Source organism: Pleurodeles waltl, chromosome 1_1 (assembly GCF_031143425.1).
Source record: "Pleurodeles waltl isolate 20211129_DDA chromosome 1_1, aPleWal1.hap1.20221129, whole genome shotgun sequence".
Classification (NCBI taxonomy): Eukaryota; Metazoa; Chordata; class Amphibia; order Caudata; family Salamandridae; genus Pleurodeles; species Pleurodeles waltl.
In genome coordinates this window covers 898,388,719-898,404,301 of record NC_090436.1, presented here as the reverse complement: position 1 = coordinate 898,404,301, position 15,583 = coordinate 898,388,719, and the positions used below count along the sequence as shown (strand labels likewise).

Here is a 15,583-nt window from a genome sequence, read left to right as displayed (position 1 = left end):
ACCCTAGTCATTTTTTTAAACCTAAAATCAACCTTTTTGTTGTGTTTATTTTAGACTTTTTTGTTGCGTCAAGGGTTGTCTTCAAAGACTGGATTCAACCTGTGCGATGCCTGTCACTGCTTGATATTGGTGATGGACCCGCACCTGGTCTGTTTATGGTGCCTGGAGGGTGACCTGAAGCTATGCTCCGAGTGCCGGACCATGCACCTGAAAGCCTTGAGGGAGCGGTCCCTTAAGCTCATGGTGGCATGGTGCTCACTCCGCATCGCTCCTGGTCTCGCTCAATAGGAAGTTTCTTGAGACCGCTCCCGGTGTCATCACCACTCCTTCTCCTCCAAATCTTTGGGTCATCAGGTAAAAAGAAGAAGTTGAAGAAGGCCAAGCGTTCTTCGACTTCACCCTGTCGGCCAATGGGATGTGAGATAAGCATCAATGCTCAAGGCCTCCGTTCGAGGAGCCTACTTCTGGATCCGCTCCTCGCCTCCCCAAGTTTCCAGGAGCTGGAGCCGACCCCTGCCCAACTCAGAATTCTATGTGGCCATGCGCCTCATCTTTAAGCAGACAGCCTACCCCCAAACCCAGCCATCTCCCCCCACAATCCCCCCAGCTGCCACCCCTTCTCCGCCAGCACCTTTGGGCTCTGGGGGCTCGGATGGGAGTCCTACGGGTTCTGTGGCTTCGGCCTCCGAGGACCCCTCTGGATCTGTTATCGGATCCATGCTGACGCTGGTCGTACCATTTTGACCTTCCCCAGTAGCGGCTGAGACATCTGCTTCTAACTTTTATGGGGCCTACTCACTCCAGGTTAGATTCAAACCCTTTTGCTTATGGGTACGAAGATGAGGAAGGATTGGAGGGATCACTGGACCCTTTAGAATATCAACTGGATAATCCTGAGTTGGACTGGGCATAGGAATTGGGTGAGGCTAGTGGTCTGGATACTTCTGTAGATGCTGACATCTTTTCTCTTCCTACCGTGGCTACGGTGGAGGGAGCCTCTTACCCCATGGTGGTCAGTAGGGCGGCTGAGGTCCTTGGCCTCGACCTTCCCTCTGTAACAGTTAGGACTAACCTCCTGACAGCTGCTTCAGCCTGGGGTTACCACTTCTGAGCCTTTCCTACCATTTAATAAAGCCCTCACAGATGTCCTTCTGAGTACTTGGTCTGGACCCAGCACAGGGGTTCCTGTGAATCGAAGAATCGCCTGCCACCATCGGAGCGCACCAAACGACCCTAAATCCTGTCTCAACCTCACATGCCTGAGAGCCTTGCCATCCAGGCTGCTTCTTCCTCTGGCGCATTCCCACCCATTCTCTGGATCGGGAATCAAAGAGACTGGACCAGCTTGGGAAAAATATGTTTTCTTCCTCCAGTCTGGCATTGCGGTCCATGAACACCTCATGCCTTTTGGGCCATTACACCCATTCCTTATGGGTTACGGTCGCACAAGTCTTGCAGCAGATCCCGGAGGAGGCCCAGTCCATCGTCTCCCAACCTGTTGCTGATAGGAGGGACGCGTCTAAGTTTACGATTCGTTGTGGGCTGGACATGACTGACTCACAAGGTAGATCGGTTGTGTTGACAGTGGCCTTGAGGCGCCATGCCTGTTTGAGGACGTCTGGTTTTTCGGGGATGTCCAACAGACCCTTATGGAAATGCCCTTCGATGGCGCCTTTCTCTTCAGAGACAAGGCGGACTCAGCGCTCAAGAGGTTGAAGGAGACCCAGGCTACAGCTCGGTCCCTTGGCCTTTCAACTGTCCCTCGTCCAGCGCAGTCCAACTTTCACCCCTTTCGTGGTCAAAGGAAGGGACTCCCTATTGTGTCCTTTCCCGACTGACCACTGTGCCGCGCATGCTACTCAGCCACTGTGCGGCCAGGGACGTAGAATCCCACGGGCTCGTGGGACAGGGAACCAGAGGTCTGCCCAGTCCACCCCCACCCCCACCCCTGCTGCAGCCTCCAAACCTTCTTAGTCTGTTCCCTCATCTCAGACTAGTTCAGAGGCAAGATTTCCTATCACCTGCCCCACTGGGAATCCATCACGACGGACAGGTGGGTTTTGCAAATAGTCCCAAGGGGCTGCTCCCTCCCCTCGAGACTGCCCCTCCGGCCATGCCTCCATCTTATGGTCGCTTACCCGAGGATCAATATGCCGAAGTCACACCTGACTCCCACTCAGACGCTCCCTTTCATGTGAGGTGTTCGGGACACAGTGCGGTTCTGAGCCTGTCCTCCTGAATAGCGAGTCCAGGATATTTGGGCTTGATTCCGATGTTTCAGCCTCTATCCTGGGTTTCGTGAGACTGACTCTGAGACTGCTGGGCCTCATTGCCTCGTGCATCCTGCCTGCTGGTGACACATGCCAGATGGCATGCAGGCTCTGCAGTGGGACCTGAAGTTCCAAAGGGCGCTGCAACTGGGGGATCTCTCTGACATGGTCCAGATCTCAGAGGGAACTGCGAAAGACCTGCAGTGGTGGCTTTCGAATTGCGATTGGGTCAATGGCAGATCCCTCTTCCTTCCCCAACTAGATCTTACAGTAGTGACAGATGCGTCACTCTTGGGATATGGCGGCCACATGGGAGAGGCGGAGAGCAGATGTCTATGGTCCGGACTCCACATCAGTCTTTTGGAGCTCCAGGCGATGAGACTTGCATTGAAAGCATTCCTCTCCTCTCTAAAAGGGAAAGTAGTGCAGGTGTTCATTGACAATAATACTGTCATGTGGGACTGCAAAAAGCAGGATGGAGTGAGGTTGTGGACCCTTCGTCAAGAGGCTCTACACCTCTGGACATGGCTGGCACATCAGGACATCACCCTGGTGGTTCAACATCTGGTGGGCTCTCTGAACTCCAGAGCAGATTAACTCAGCTGTTGATGCATAGCCAATCAGAAATGCTTTCTCCATCTGGAGGTGGCTCAAGGCCTCTTTCAGCAGTGGGGAGAGCCTTGGTTAAGTCTGTTAGCCTCCACAGAGAGCGCACAATGTTACCTTTTTTGCACATTGGTGTTTCCAAGGCGGCGACTTTTTTTGTCTCGAGTGGAACTTAGGCCTCCTTGACGCCTTCCCTCCAATACCACTTCTGTCCACAGTTCTGAAGAAGATCAAGAGCGACCCAACACAAGTAATCCTTGTGGTACTGGACTGGGCACGAAGATGTGGTATCCAGAGCTACTGAGCACGGCTATGGATCCTCTGATCAGACTGCCCTTTCAGTATGAAATTCTGTAGCAGTAGAGGACTCTTCTCCATACCTGTCCAATCTTCACCTTCATACGTGCAGATTGAGCAGCAACAGTTGATAGCTTTCAACCTTCCACCCGAAGTCCCTCCACCAAAACGGTATATGCCTGTTGTTGGCATAAATTTGTGGCATGGTGTTCCAAAAAGTCAATTGATCCCCTTTCTGACCCTCTCTCTCTCTCTGAGGTCCTCTTCTTCATTCTTTGTTTGGCCCAGCAGGGCTCTGCTTTGGGCACCCTTAAAAATTTACTTGTCAGCTATCTCAGCCTTTCTTAGATTGCCAGACCAACCTTCCTTATTCATGTCTCCCATTGTTGGAAGGTTTGTTAAGGGACTCACCCATTTATTTCCTCTGACCCCGTTCATTATGCCCCAGTGGGACTTGAACCTGGTCCTGACTTACCTTGTGTGCCCCTTTTGAGCCGCTGCACAATTGTCCCTTGCGGCTGCTCACAATCAAGACTGCTTTTCTGATTGCCTTCACCTCTGCTCGCTGAGTGGGTGAGCTTCAAGGTCGGTTTTCAAAGTCCTCATTTTTGTCTGTTCGTCCTTACAAAGTGGTGCTTTGGACAAGGGCCTCCTTCCTTCCTAAGGTTGTTAAACCTTTTCGTGTAGGCCAATCCGTCACTTTGCCCCAGATCCTTCTCATGAAGAGGAGAAACTCCATTGTCTGGCTCAAAAACAGCATTGGCGTTCTACCTCAATCATACTAAAGATTTCCGGGTGGACGATCAACTCTTTGTTGATATGTGGGTGCGAAGAAAGGGAAGGCGATGCAGAAGCGTACCATCTCATGATGGGTTCTGCTTTGCATCAACATGTGCTACGCTTTGGTGAGGAAGCAACCCGCTGAGGGTTTGAATGCCCACTCCACCAGAGCAACTGCTGCTACAACAGCATTAGCATGCAGACTAACTGTCCTGGACATCTGCCAGGCAGCAATGGGGGTATCCCTGAATACATTTACAAGACATTACTGCCTGGACAGTCAGTCCGCTGAGACAGCTACATTGGCCGTTCGGTCCTGCAGGACTTTTTAGTATGATCTTGGTTCGCAGCCCACTATCGGAGATGGTATTGGTTGGGTATCTATTCTAAGGTAAGGGACCTGCAACTAGAAGTCTCTATCAAATGAACAAGTTACTTACCTACAGTAACAATTTATCTGGAAGAGACATATTCTAGTTGCAGATTCCTTACCAACCCACCCATCCTCCCCGTTTGCGAACTGATTTCTAGGGACAGGGATTCCATTTTAGGTGCATAGCTCTGGCACACCATTTTCAGTGTTCTTCGTGGCTCCCTTATCTAGAGTGGAAAGTTGTGAAAAGAAACTGACGTCACCGTGCCGAGGAGGTGCCTATGTATGACCGCAGTGTCATCACGGCGACCACGATGCCAACGATGGATGCGAAGCTGACCAATACCATCTGACAGCATGCATGGGTTCCGCTCGAAGAAAAATCTCCGTATCCAGTCTGACCCCTTGGGATAGTTCTAAGGTAAGGGTTCTGCAATTAGAATATGTCTCTACCAGATAAATTGTTACCAAAGGTAAGTAACTTGTTCATTTAGTTTCTGCAAGATGAGCTTCAGAGTAGGACTAGAGTCCAGTTTAGGTTTGATCTTTGAGTTAGAGATAGGAGGGTTCTGTTTGGATCTCATTTGGCCAGGTTTCTTTGCCTTTTGAACACTTTTACCATTTTTTTTAACCATTTGTTCCTAAGGCAGATACACCGGATGAACCATAGGTTACAGGGTGTTGTATCAGACTCCACAGGCAGAAGGGTAGTGAGGATGCAGGTGCATATCAGTTCCAGGAAGAGGGAATGTATCTACTCAGAGAGTAGTTGTAGTCCCCACTAGACTGCAATGGCGATAGCACCTAAATAGGACAGGAAACTTCGTCATTCCTGTTCTAAGGGTGCTTTGGAGGGTCCCTCACTAAATGTAAGGTGAGCAGAGAGGGTGACTGTAGGAAGCCTGGATGTGGGTATGGGAAACATGACATATGTCTGGGTTTCATTATTAAGTTAGGAAAATCATGTGCATCGAGTGACCGAAAATATTGATATCATCACCCTTAGGTACAGTTGTGCTAAAGGCAGGAAGAATGAACCTACCCCACAGGTAGCAAATAGTAGGTATTTAAAGTAGCATGGAGTGATATTAAAAGAAATGATGTCCTGCTGGCAACCATTTTGAAATCAAGCAGGGTCTCCATCGTATCAACAGGGCACCATGTGGTGCGAACGTGGTCTCATAGGAACTCCTTTGGGAGGAGAGGAGGTAAGATAAGCCTAGCATCAGCAGCAGTGTACATTCTTGGCATCAGAGGTGGTATTGGAGGCTGTCAGCGACGTCTCTGGATGACAGGAGAAGCCGTTGTGGGCGAAGCAGAGCTCAGGGTCTAAGCGGTCATCCCCCACTCCCAGGAGTGGTTATTCCTAAAGCGTGTTTATTGTGATTTAATTTTGCCCACCATTCTGAAGATATGGATGTTTAGTATCAAATATCTTGTAGTATTAATCCCTCACTGATTCCAATAACGGTTTACTAATTCATACAACCAGAGGGCACCTTAGAGATACCACCTGAAGACCTAAGCTGCCAACTGCCGATGAGCGTTCTGGCCAGTCTGTCCCCAACAAACGTGAATCTGGCCCCCAGGGTGAGAGCATTCGATCTCTGGAGGTCAGAAACAAAAGCCTGTCCGGGCTAGGGTGTGAAACACACCCTCACCACAGTATGAGCTGCATTCTAAGGCAGGGTGCTTCAAAGAAGCCCACCGCTATTGGTATGCAGATCCGGCCTCTCTCAGAGGGAGATGCGGAACTCCCCCTCCCCCCCGCCCAGGGCCCATCTGGCACCTAGACACCCTTAGGGTGACCAGCCTGAAGTGTACACAACTTAGGAACTCTGGACAGGGTGATGCCCACTCACCACAGGAAGTGGTCATCTAGAAGGACTAGTGACCCCAGGGGTAAGTAGCCCATTGGCTACTCCCCTTCACTCTCCTTAATGCCCGCTAAATGTAGTACTTAGGGTACCCTCTGATACCAGATATTCAGATCTTTGCTAGAGACAAAAGGAAGAGTGGACCAGAAGCCTGCTGAACCAAGAAGCAATTGACCTGTCCTGCTGCTGCAGCCTTCAAGAAACTGGGAGAGCTGCCATTGCTTTGTAAACTGCCTTGAAGAACTCCCTTGGAGTAGAGGAGTTGCTCCCCTGCATCCTCAGGCACCTAAGAAAGACCTGCGAGGACTGGGAATGCAAAAAACCTGATGCTGGACATCGCCACTGAACACGAGATGCCTAACCTGTGTTGAAGGGGCCAGCGATGTCAGCGTGGTCCCCAGTCCCTCCAGAGACAAAGCCTACCTTGAGTGCACCCACTGTGGACTGACTTCACAACAGCATTTGTAGCCTGTTTCTGCAGATCACCTTGCAAATGCAAGTGACTAAGAGACAGAGACTCGACACTACTGCACCAGTCTGCCCCAGACAGAGGAGAAAAGAACCAAGGGTGTCCCCTCGTCTCCCAGCCTCATGAGACCTGTGCGCACTTGTTTGCTTGGTTAAGCTGGACCACCCCTCCCAGTCCATGCCTGCAGACTGTTTCTGCAGGCCCCCCTGAAACCTGGAGAACAGTTGTGGACAAGTACCCTCTTTCTTGGCCTAGTTACCCCCATTTTCTGCCTGTTGTCAGTATGTTTAACTGTGTTCACTGGGATCCTGCTAACCAGGACCCCAGTGATAATGCTCTCTCCCTTCTAACTTGATAACTTGTACCATTTTCACCCCACATTTGGCATACTGGTACCCCCATGTAAGTCCCTTGTAAATGGTACATAGGTTTCCAGGGTGTTGGGGCACCAGGGGATCCCTATGGGCTGCAGCATGTATTATGACACCCATAGGGAGCCCATGCAAAGTGTTCTGCAGGCCTGACATTGCAGCCTGCGTGAAAGGGTGCATGCACCCTTTCACTACCAGGTCATTTCACCAGGTTACTGTAAGTCATCCCTATGGCAAGCTCTCCTAGCCCAGAGGGCAGGGTGCAAGTACGTGTGTGTGTGTGGGCACCCCTGCACTGGCCGAGGTGCCCCCACTAACTCCAGCTCCATTTTCCTGGACTTCATGAGTGTGGGGATGCCATTTTATGTGTGTACTTGACATAGGTCGCTACCTACGTCCAGCTACATAATGGTAACTCTGAACCTAGGCATGGAATCACTGGAAGTGTGATTCCATGCACTCTGGAGGCTCCTTAGATGACCCCCAGCATTGCTACTACCAGTCTTACAAGGTTTTCTGGGCAGCCCAGCTGCTGCCACCCCTCAGACAGGTTTCTGCCCTCCTTTTGTTTGATCTGATCAAACCCAAGAAGGCAGAACAAACAATTGCCTTTGGGAGAGGGAGGTAATACCCTCTCCCTTTGGAAATAGGTGTGACTGGCTTGAGAGAGGTAGCCTCCCCAAGCCACTTGATATGCTTTGAAGAGCACATTTGGTGCCCTCCATGCATAAACCAGTCCACACCAGTTGAGGGACCCCCAGTCCCTGCCCTGGTGTGAAAGTGGACTGTGGAAAGGAGAGTGACCACTCCCCTGTCCATCACCACCCCAGGGTGGTGCTCAGAGCTCCTCCAGAGGGTTCCTGGGTTCTGCCATGTTGTTTCCGAGGTTGGCAGGGAATTCTGGGGGCATCTGAGTGGCCAGGCAGGTGATGTCCGAGCCCCCCGTGTTAGTTGCTTATCTGGCTAGGGGACCAATCCCCCTTTCAGGGCTATTGAGGGTCTCTCTCTTTGGTGGGTCCCCAGATTCTGCTTGCAAGATTCCAGCAGGATTCCTCTGCAACCTTCACTTCGACTTCTGGCCTCCGGAACTGCGACTGGAGCCTCCAGGACCAGACAATCTGCCTCCAGGAAGAAGAACCCTTCTGCAACATTGTTTCCAGGGCTCCTGCTAGCAACTGCAACATTTCCACCAACTGTGCGTCCACGGAGGGCGCAGTTTTTTCAGTCTGCATTTGAAGAAAGAAGAAATTTCCCTTGGAGTGAAGGAGTCACTCCCCTGCATCCACAGCCACCTGCTGCAACGACGACCGTCTGCGTGGATCTCCCCTCATGGTGAGTTGCTTGGATCCTGCATCATGGTTGGTGGTCCGGAGTAGTTCTCCTGGTCCTCTCTGCCAGCTGTTCTACTTTGGTGGAGGTAAGCCTTTGCCTTCCCATGCAGGAGAGTACCCCCATGCACCACGTCTCTTGCAGCTGCCAAAGCTTGTTTGCATATCCTCCAACGGATCTTCAGGCGATGTGTAGCTCCAGTCCCCAGCACTTTTTCCTGCAATGCACAGCCCTCTGCGTGGTTCTCCTGGGACTTGGGATCCTTTCCTGTAGACCTGCGTGGGCTCCTTCTGTGACTCCTGTGTCCCTGTCCTGTGGGACTCCTGGGGGTACTGACTTTGCTCCTGTGGGCTCTCTGTGGGTCCTCTCTGACTCCCCCTCCTGGTTTGAGTCCTCCTGGGCCTCGCTGGTCCCCGGCAGCTCCACTTTTCCACTAAGCGCAAATTTGCCTTTGCCAAGGCTTGTTGGTGGAACTCCTACATGACACCCGTCTGCAATCTTCACTCCAGCGTGGGACATCTTCTGCATCAATCAGGAACTCTTCTCCTGCTCCAGGGCTGCAGTGCTGACCTGATCTTCATCACCGTCAACCAACTCCTGCAAGTACAGCTGGGTGGGTAGTAGCTCCTGCTACTCCTGGACTCCACTGTGACTCTTGGACTAGGTCCCCTCTCTCCACAGGTCTTCTCTCTCTCCACAGGTCTTCCTCTCCAGGAAACCACCACTAGTTTCTTGCAATCTTGTCTTATTTTTCTTCCTTTTGGGTGGTTTGGGGGAAATTCCAGTGATTTACTGCTGCTTTCCTGGTTGCTGGGTGGGTACTGTCTTACTTACGTCTGTGGTTTTCTAGTACTCCCAGGTTCTCTCTACACATTCCACTTACCTAGGTGGGGGTTCTGTGTTTGCATTCCATTTTGTTTAGTATATGGTCTAGGCTCCCCCGAGGGTCACTATTGCTTAATGCTATTTGCACTGTTTTCTAACCTTTTCTATGCCTATTACTGTCTACTAGTGAATATAATTAGTGTATTACTTACCTCCTATTGGAGGGTTGCCCTTCTAGTAGTTTGTGGTATTGTGTGACCAAAAATAAATTACCTTTTAATTTTGTACAACTGTGTGTTTTTTCTTTCATGCGTGTAAGTGCTGTGTGACTACAGTGGTTTTGCATGAGCTTTGCATGTCTCCTAGAGAAGCCTTGGCTTCTCATCCACAGCTACCTCTAGAGAGCCTAGCTTCATGACACTGCCTACACTACACTAAGAGGGAATACCTGGACCTGGTATAAGGTACCCTAGATACCCACTACACACCAGGCCAGCTTCCTACAACAGTCCCATAATTTGCTGTGAAGTGCCCGAATGAGGTATATGGTTTCCCCCATAGAATAACATTACCGCACCCAAACATTGCACTGTTAACTTTTAAAAATTGTTGAAATCCATATATCGAAAAAGTACTCAACTGATTCCGGTGATCTTGGTATTCAAGTTTGTATAAAAGTATGTGTTATTTTTATAAATCGAGGTTGGATTTCTTTATTGAGTGTGTGTTGCATTTACTGTATGAACATATGCCTTACATGCTTAGCACTACCCTGTGATATGCTTAACTGCTCAACCACACTACCGCAAAAGATTGCATTTGGGATATAACTTGTGCCTCTTTGATACCTCTGTGGGATTTCCTGGACTCTTTGCACAGTGTACCTCATTTTGGTCCAATATATAAAGAGCCAGCGTCCTACATTTAGCCCTCAGCAGTGAGCTGTCAGGCCCTATCGCTGGCTTCTCAATCATATATACAGTTATGGAACCTAAGGATGTCTTGTTTTTGAATGACTGCAAATATGTGACAACTCTCCACTTTGTCATAATCAACCTAGTAGTAGTGTTTTCATTCCTAATTTTCACATATTTCTTCCACTTGCCCAATACAAGTCCTCCTCTTGCCTCCAAATTTGCTTTCCTATTTACCATTTCTAACACAGTTTGGATAACTTTGGTAATTAAAGCTTCATCCTTCTCTCTTTTAACAACTAGGGGGTCTGGCTGGTGCAGCATCAAGAATTACTGGAGCAATGGCGAAAGGAGTAGCAGCCATAACTATGGATGAGGAATACCAGCAGAAAAGAAGGGAAGCCACGAATAAACAGCCGAGTGGCATCAAGGAGGGAATTACCCGTGGAGGAAAAGGCTTAGTATCGGTAAGAAACAGTGCTTAATTAATACTAATGGTCTGTATCCAGGAGTGGTAAACGTACCTTCAGTAATCTGCATTTCCCTTACATCCTCTTTTTGTCACACAGTGATTACTTTGTGAGAGATGGTTCAACATCTGAAATGGGTTAATTTTCCCTAAAGTTCAAACAACATAATCCATTTTAATTCTCAGTAGGTGTCATGGCAAGTTACTTTGTTCTTGGTACAAATGCATTTTTTATGAATGTCAGGCCTGTGCGGGAAGTTTACTTTCCAGATTTTCCTTGGTGCCTAGGTCAGGACAATGGAATATTTGTCAGTGAGACAAATATTATTTCATGGCTAGTCAACAACAGCATCATTATTAAATCATTGGTGCATTGAGTTTAATTCTTTTATGTAAACAGCTTTTTTGTTTTTCTGTAACATCAACACACTGATTTTCAATCAGCTATACAGTGATTGCGCTTATATTCAAAGGTCCACAGACCCAAGTCATCGAGGTAGCAATCCTGATAGAGTAGTGTGCTCAGAAGTGTGGGTCCCTCATGGTCCACCAAAACTATTCCAGGTGATAGTCTTACCTAAATGGACCTCCCGTTGATAACTCTCCTCCCTGGTTATTTTGTTCCTAGTAACTTTGAGAGAGTGTCCATACTTTCAAGAATTTCTGGGAGGTATCATTTTCACTTAAAGATCACTTTTTCATCTTCAATGCATTGATCCATTCCTGTTCACCACCTTACCTTGGCATAGTGGGATGAGCTCCTCTAATATGCCGTGGCCCTCTTTGCAATCATCAATTTACATCTGGGCAGGTAAGTATCATTTGGTATACCAGAGTGAAAATTGGCATGTCAAAAGGAAAATGGCCCCCACGACTGCAGAGAGTTTGTCTCCCATCTTTCTATAGTACATCTGATCCTCTGGCCTTACCATGTGCAGTGAGATATCCTCTTCCATCCTGCATTTCAGACACACTTTCAGGAGTTAGGCCCATCGTGTACACTTACCTCCTGTTGTAATAAGTCTTGTTAAATACTTTTGGTGATTGATCTGAGCTACCTCCATTGGGTACATTAGTTCCCACCAACCAGTCTACATTAGTACCTCCAACCATTCCACATCTTCCAGGATAGCCAGGTCTTTCTCTGACTTGTTCCTGAATCTGCATAGGCAGTCAGGTGCCTTATTAGGTCTATCTGTCAGGAAATCTACCCCATTAGCCAGTTCATCAAGATTACTCATCTCCAGCATGGTAGAATCTAGGAGATATTTTTTGTCAATTAAATGGGCGACCATCACATACCCAAGTTCTAGGTACTTATAGGTTTGGGTGGGAGTTTGTCCAAACTCATTGTGTAGCTAGCTGGGCAATTTATTGTCAACTGTTTCTGCTGTATTGTAGGAAGCTGTCTCTCTCTATGATGCACTAAAAAAGAAGTACTCCATGTAGAGAGTCCAGTGGATCCCCAATTGGTTTGCAGAGGCAAAAGAAGATAGTTTTAACGCTCTATTTTGTGGGAGTGTGGGCGAGCAGTTAGGCTCATCAGACGGCAGTCAGTGCTAAGCATTTGTTGTACTCATAGAGGCAATAAATGCAACGCATACTCAAAGACTAAATCTGAGACCAATTTAGAAAAATACTTCTGTATATATATTTTGAACCCAAGTACTTTGTTATAAGCTAAGTACGTTTTGGAGCATAAATTCTTTTCACTCTCAAAAATCAACAGTGCAGTTTCGGAGATCTTCAGTGTTAACCTATGGAAGGAAAACCTATTCAGCAAACAAGCACTTTATGATAACTCACGGGACCAATCTTGTAGATTTGAGGTGAGCCTTGGACAAGGGTCAGCACCACAACAACAGGTCCTCTGGGCAGCACTGGGGCAGCCGGATGCAGAGGTTCAGTTCGCCGTTGGGTGCACAATTTATTTAAATGGGGATTGGTCTCTGTGGATTTAGGCTGTAGGCTCCGGCTGGGGGTGCCAGTCAGGGGTGACCAACAGGTAGGTCGCAAACGTGGGGTGCTCAGGGACGTAGGTGCACCTTTGGTCCTCTTCACCAGGGCCCAAGAGCGACGGATGCAGGGGTGTCCTTTGACGCCTGATTTCGTTGCCTAGCAGCACTCTCGGTTGGGGAGTCCAGTGGTCTGAGGCTGCATGCATCGTTGTGGAGTCCAGGAATGGTGAAACCACAGTGGGACTTGAGCTCAGGAGAGCTGGGGGACGTCATTGACACCAGGGGTCCACTTCAGCTTGGGCAGGAGTCTAGTTTCTCTCACCTCAGAGGCTGCGGGAGAGGGGGGGCCTACGTGTAGGGGCTGTCAGCAACTTCAGGGAGTTCAGGAGGGGTGGAACCACGTTGGACTCGGACTCTGGACAGCTGGAGAACCTTGTTGGCTGTTGTCAGTATGTTTTAACCATTGTACACTGGGATCCTGCTAACCAGGACCCCAGTGTCAGTGTTCTCGCCCCTAGATTTAGTTGTTAAGCAACTTTAACACCCCACAATTGGGACACTGATGTACCCCTGTAAGTCCCTAGTATATGGTACTTAGCTACCCAGGACATTGGTACACCAGGGATCCCCCCAGGGCTGCATCATGTATTATGCCACCCAGGGAGCACATGCAAACTGTGACTACAAGGCTGCCATTGCAGTATTTGTGAAATGGTGCATGCACCTTTCACCCCAGATGTAAGAGTCACCTTATATCGTTGCAACTGACCTCTGACCCTACAAGTCACCCCTGAGGTGGGCCCTTCAGCCCAAGGGCAGCATGTATGGTTCTAAGTATGAGGGCACCCCTGCATGAGCAGAGGTGTCTCTACAAACCCCAGAATCAATTTTCTGGGTTTTATAAGTGTGGGAAGCCATCTTAAGGTATGTAGTGGACACTGGTCATCACAAGATGTCCACCTACATAATGGCTTCACCAAACCTAGTCATGTTTGGTTTTAAACATGTTGGAATAATGCAACTACATCAATTCTAGTGTTCGTTGCATGATACCATGTACTGTGGGGGCTCCTGAGAGGATCCCCCAATGCCAGTCGGTGCAACCTTATGGGGACTGCTTGCAGTCTAGTGCTGCCGCCGACCCCAGATACTGTTCTGCCCTCCTGCTGCTGAGCGTAACTCAGGCAAGGGAGGGCAGAACAAAGAAGTTCCTGTAGAGTAGAGGTGGTATCTCCTCACCTTTAGAAATAGGTGTATCTGGGCTAGCGTGGGGGTGCTCCTGAGCACCACCAGACTGCTTTGAAGGGCACATTTGGTGTCCTCCTTGCACAAACCAGTTTACTCCAGTTGAGGAACCCCCGGCTCCCACTCTGGTGTGAGACCACACACAGGACAGGCGAGTGACCACCCCCCCCTGTCCACCTCCTACCCTAGGGATGTTCCCAGAGCTCTTCCAAGTAGCCACTTGATTGTGCCATATTGGAAACAAGATGAGCAGACGTCCTGGGAGGATATGACTTGTCAGTCCAGCTGAGCAGGGTCCCTGCCCATCCCTGCCCCCCCAATAGGTGGGTCACTGCAGAAGTAATCCAACCCCCTTCCTGGGTTACTAAGGGGTCCCTTGAGGGTGGGACCATAGATTCATCTTTAAGACTCTTCTGCAAGACACTTCAACATCGGAACACCTGCTGGACTTTGCCGTGAACCAAGATAAGCCGGTAACTAGTAGGAGAGCTCTTACTGCAACTTTGTCCCTGTACATTGCAAGGACTCTGCAACTTCCATGGCTGTGCATCTTCCAGAGTTACAAGGACTCTGCCTGCACTTAGGACAGCAATAAGGAATCTCTCTTAGAGTGAAGGAGTCACTCCCCTGCATTTGCAAATACCTGAATGTCTGGTTTGTGTATTCTGCTGTCCCATGGACTCTTCAAGGTTCTACAACACAGGTAGTGGTTCTATGGCTCTCCAGAGGTTTAACCTGTCTTGTTTACATCTGAGAAGTCTTTGGTCCCTCGTTGGAGATGCTTGGCTGGAACCCCCTGTGCACCGTGCCTGTTTGTGGTTGCCAAGGCTTGTTGGCTCTTCAGTCCGAAGACCTTCTAGCTCCCAGAGGCCCCAGCCTCCAGCATCTCACAGCTCCAAAAACGACATCTTAGCTGCAACCCCTACAACCTGGGCATCCATCTTTGCTGTGCTGCTGAGGCCTCCATGTACCTGCTGCCAGAGGGTCCTCCTGGTGTCTCAAATGATTCCTTTCTGCTTGCTGAGTACTGGCCTACAAAGGTTGAGTCCATTGGACCTTGCTGGTCCTCAAATCCTGCAACACTTTCTTCATTTGCCAAGGCTTGTTGGTGGTCCTGCTGACCACTGACACACAACCCCTTCCCCCCCCCCCCCCCCCAACTTCCCTCCTCCCTGCAATTCAACAACTGGCGTGGGACAGCTTGTGGACGAATCCTGGGATCTTTCTGCATCACCTAGACACCACTGCTGCATTTCCACAACAACTATCCCTCAAGAAAGCATCTTGAAGAATGGTGGGCATTATCCTTCTGCACCCCCTGGACATCTCCGGGTAGTCTGGACACTGTCCCCTCTTTCCTTTGGTCCTCTTTGTCCAGAATCCATGATTGGGTTCCACTGACCTGGTCCACGAGTCACAACAGCAGCTGGACAACCGAGGAACCCAACGGGAGATTCCATCACGGCTTCACCCTTATGCAACTGGGCTCCCTTGTGTAGGTACTTCATTTTTCTGGGTATCTACAGGTGGCAGCACTCTTGAACCTCCCTTGTTCCTACAGGTTTTCTTGGGGTCCTCTGGGAAGGGTCCTGGAGCATGAAAACTCTAACCACTACTTCCCCATGTTATCCTATGGGCACCTGACCTGGGGTAACATCTCTGCACACAGACACCAGGGGAATCTTAACTACTTACCTTTGGTGTTTTAGTGCTTTCCCAGTCCTGAAGGTCCTTGGGTGTTAGTCTTCGTTGGTAGTGACTTTCACATCCCATTTTTCTAGTAAATGGTTTGTCCTCCCT

At 49.3% G+C, this 15,583-nt stretch overlaps 1 protein-coding gene across 2 annotated transcripts in view; it reads left to right on the top strand.

Moving 5' to 3' along the window:
• Positions 1-15,583, top strand: part of VPS13A (vacuolar protein sorting 13 homolog A) — a 1,844,906-nt gene that overhangs the window by 1,449,528 nt on the left and 379,795 nt on the right. For both annotated transcript variants that reach the window (XM_069230089.1, XM_069230094.1), the window contains exon 65: positions 10,415-10,578. In XM_069230089.1, the coding sequence (XP_069086190.1) occupies positions 10,415-10,578 (164 nt within the window). The remainder of the gene's footprint in view (positions 1-10,414; positions 10,579-15,583) is intronic.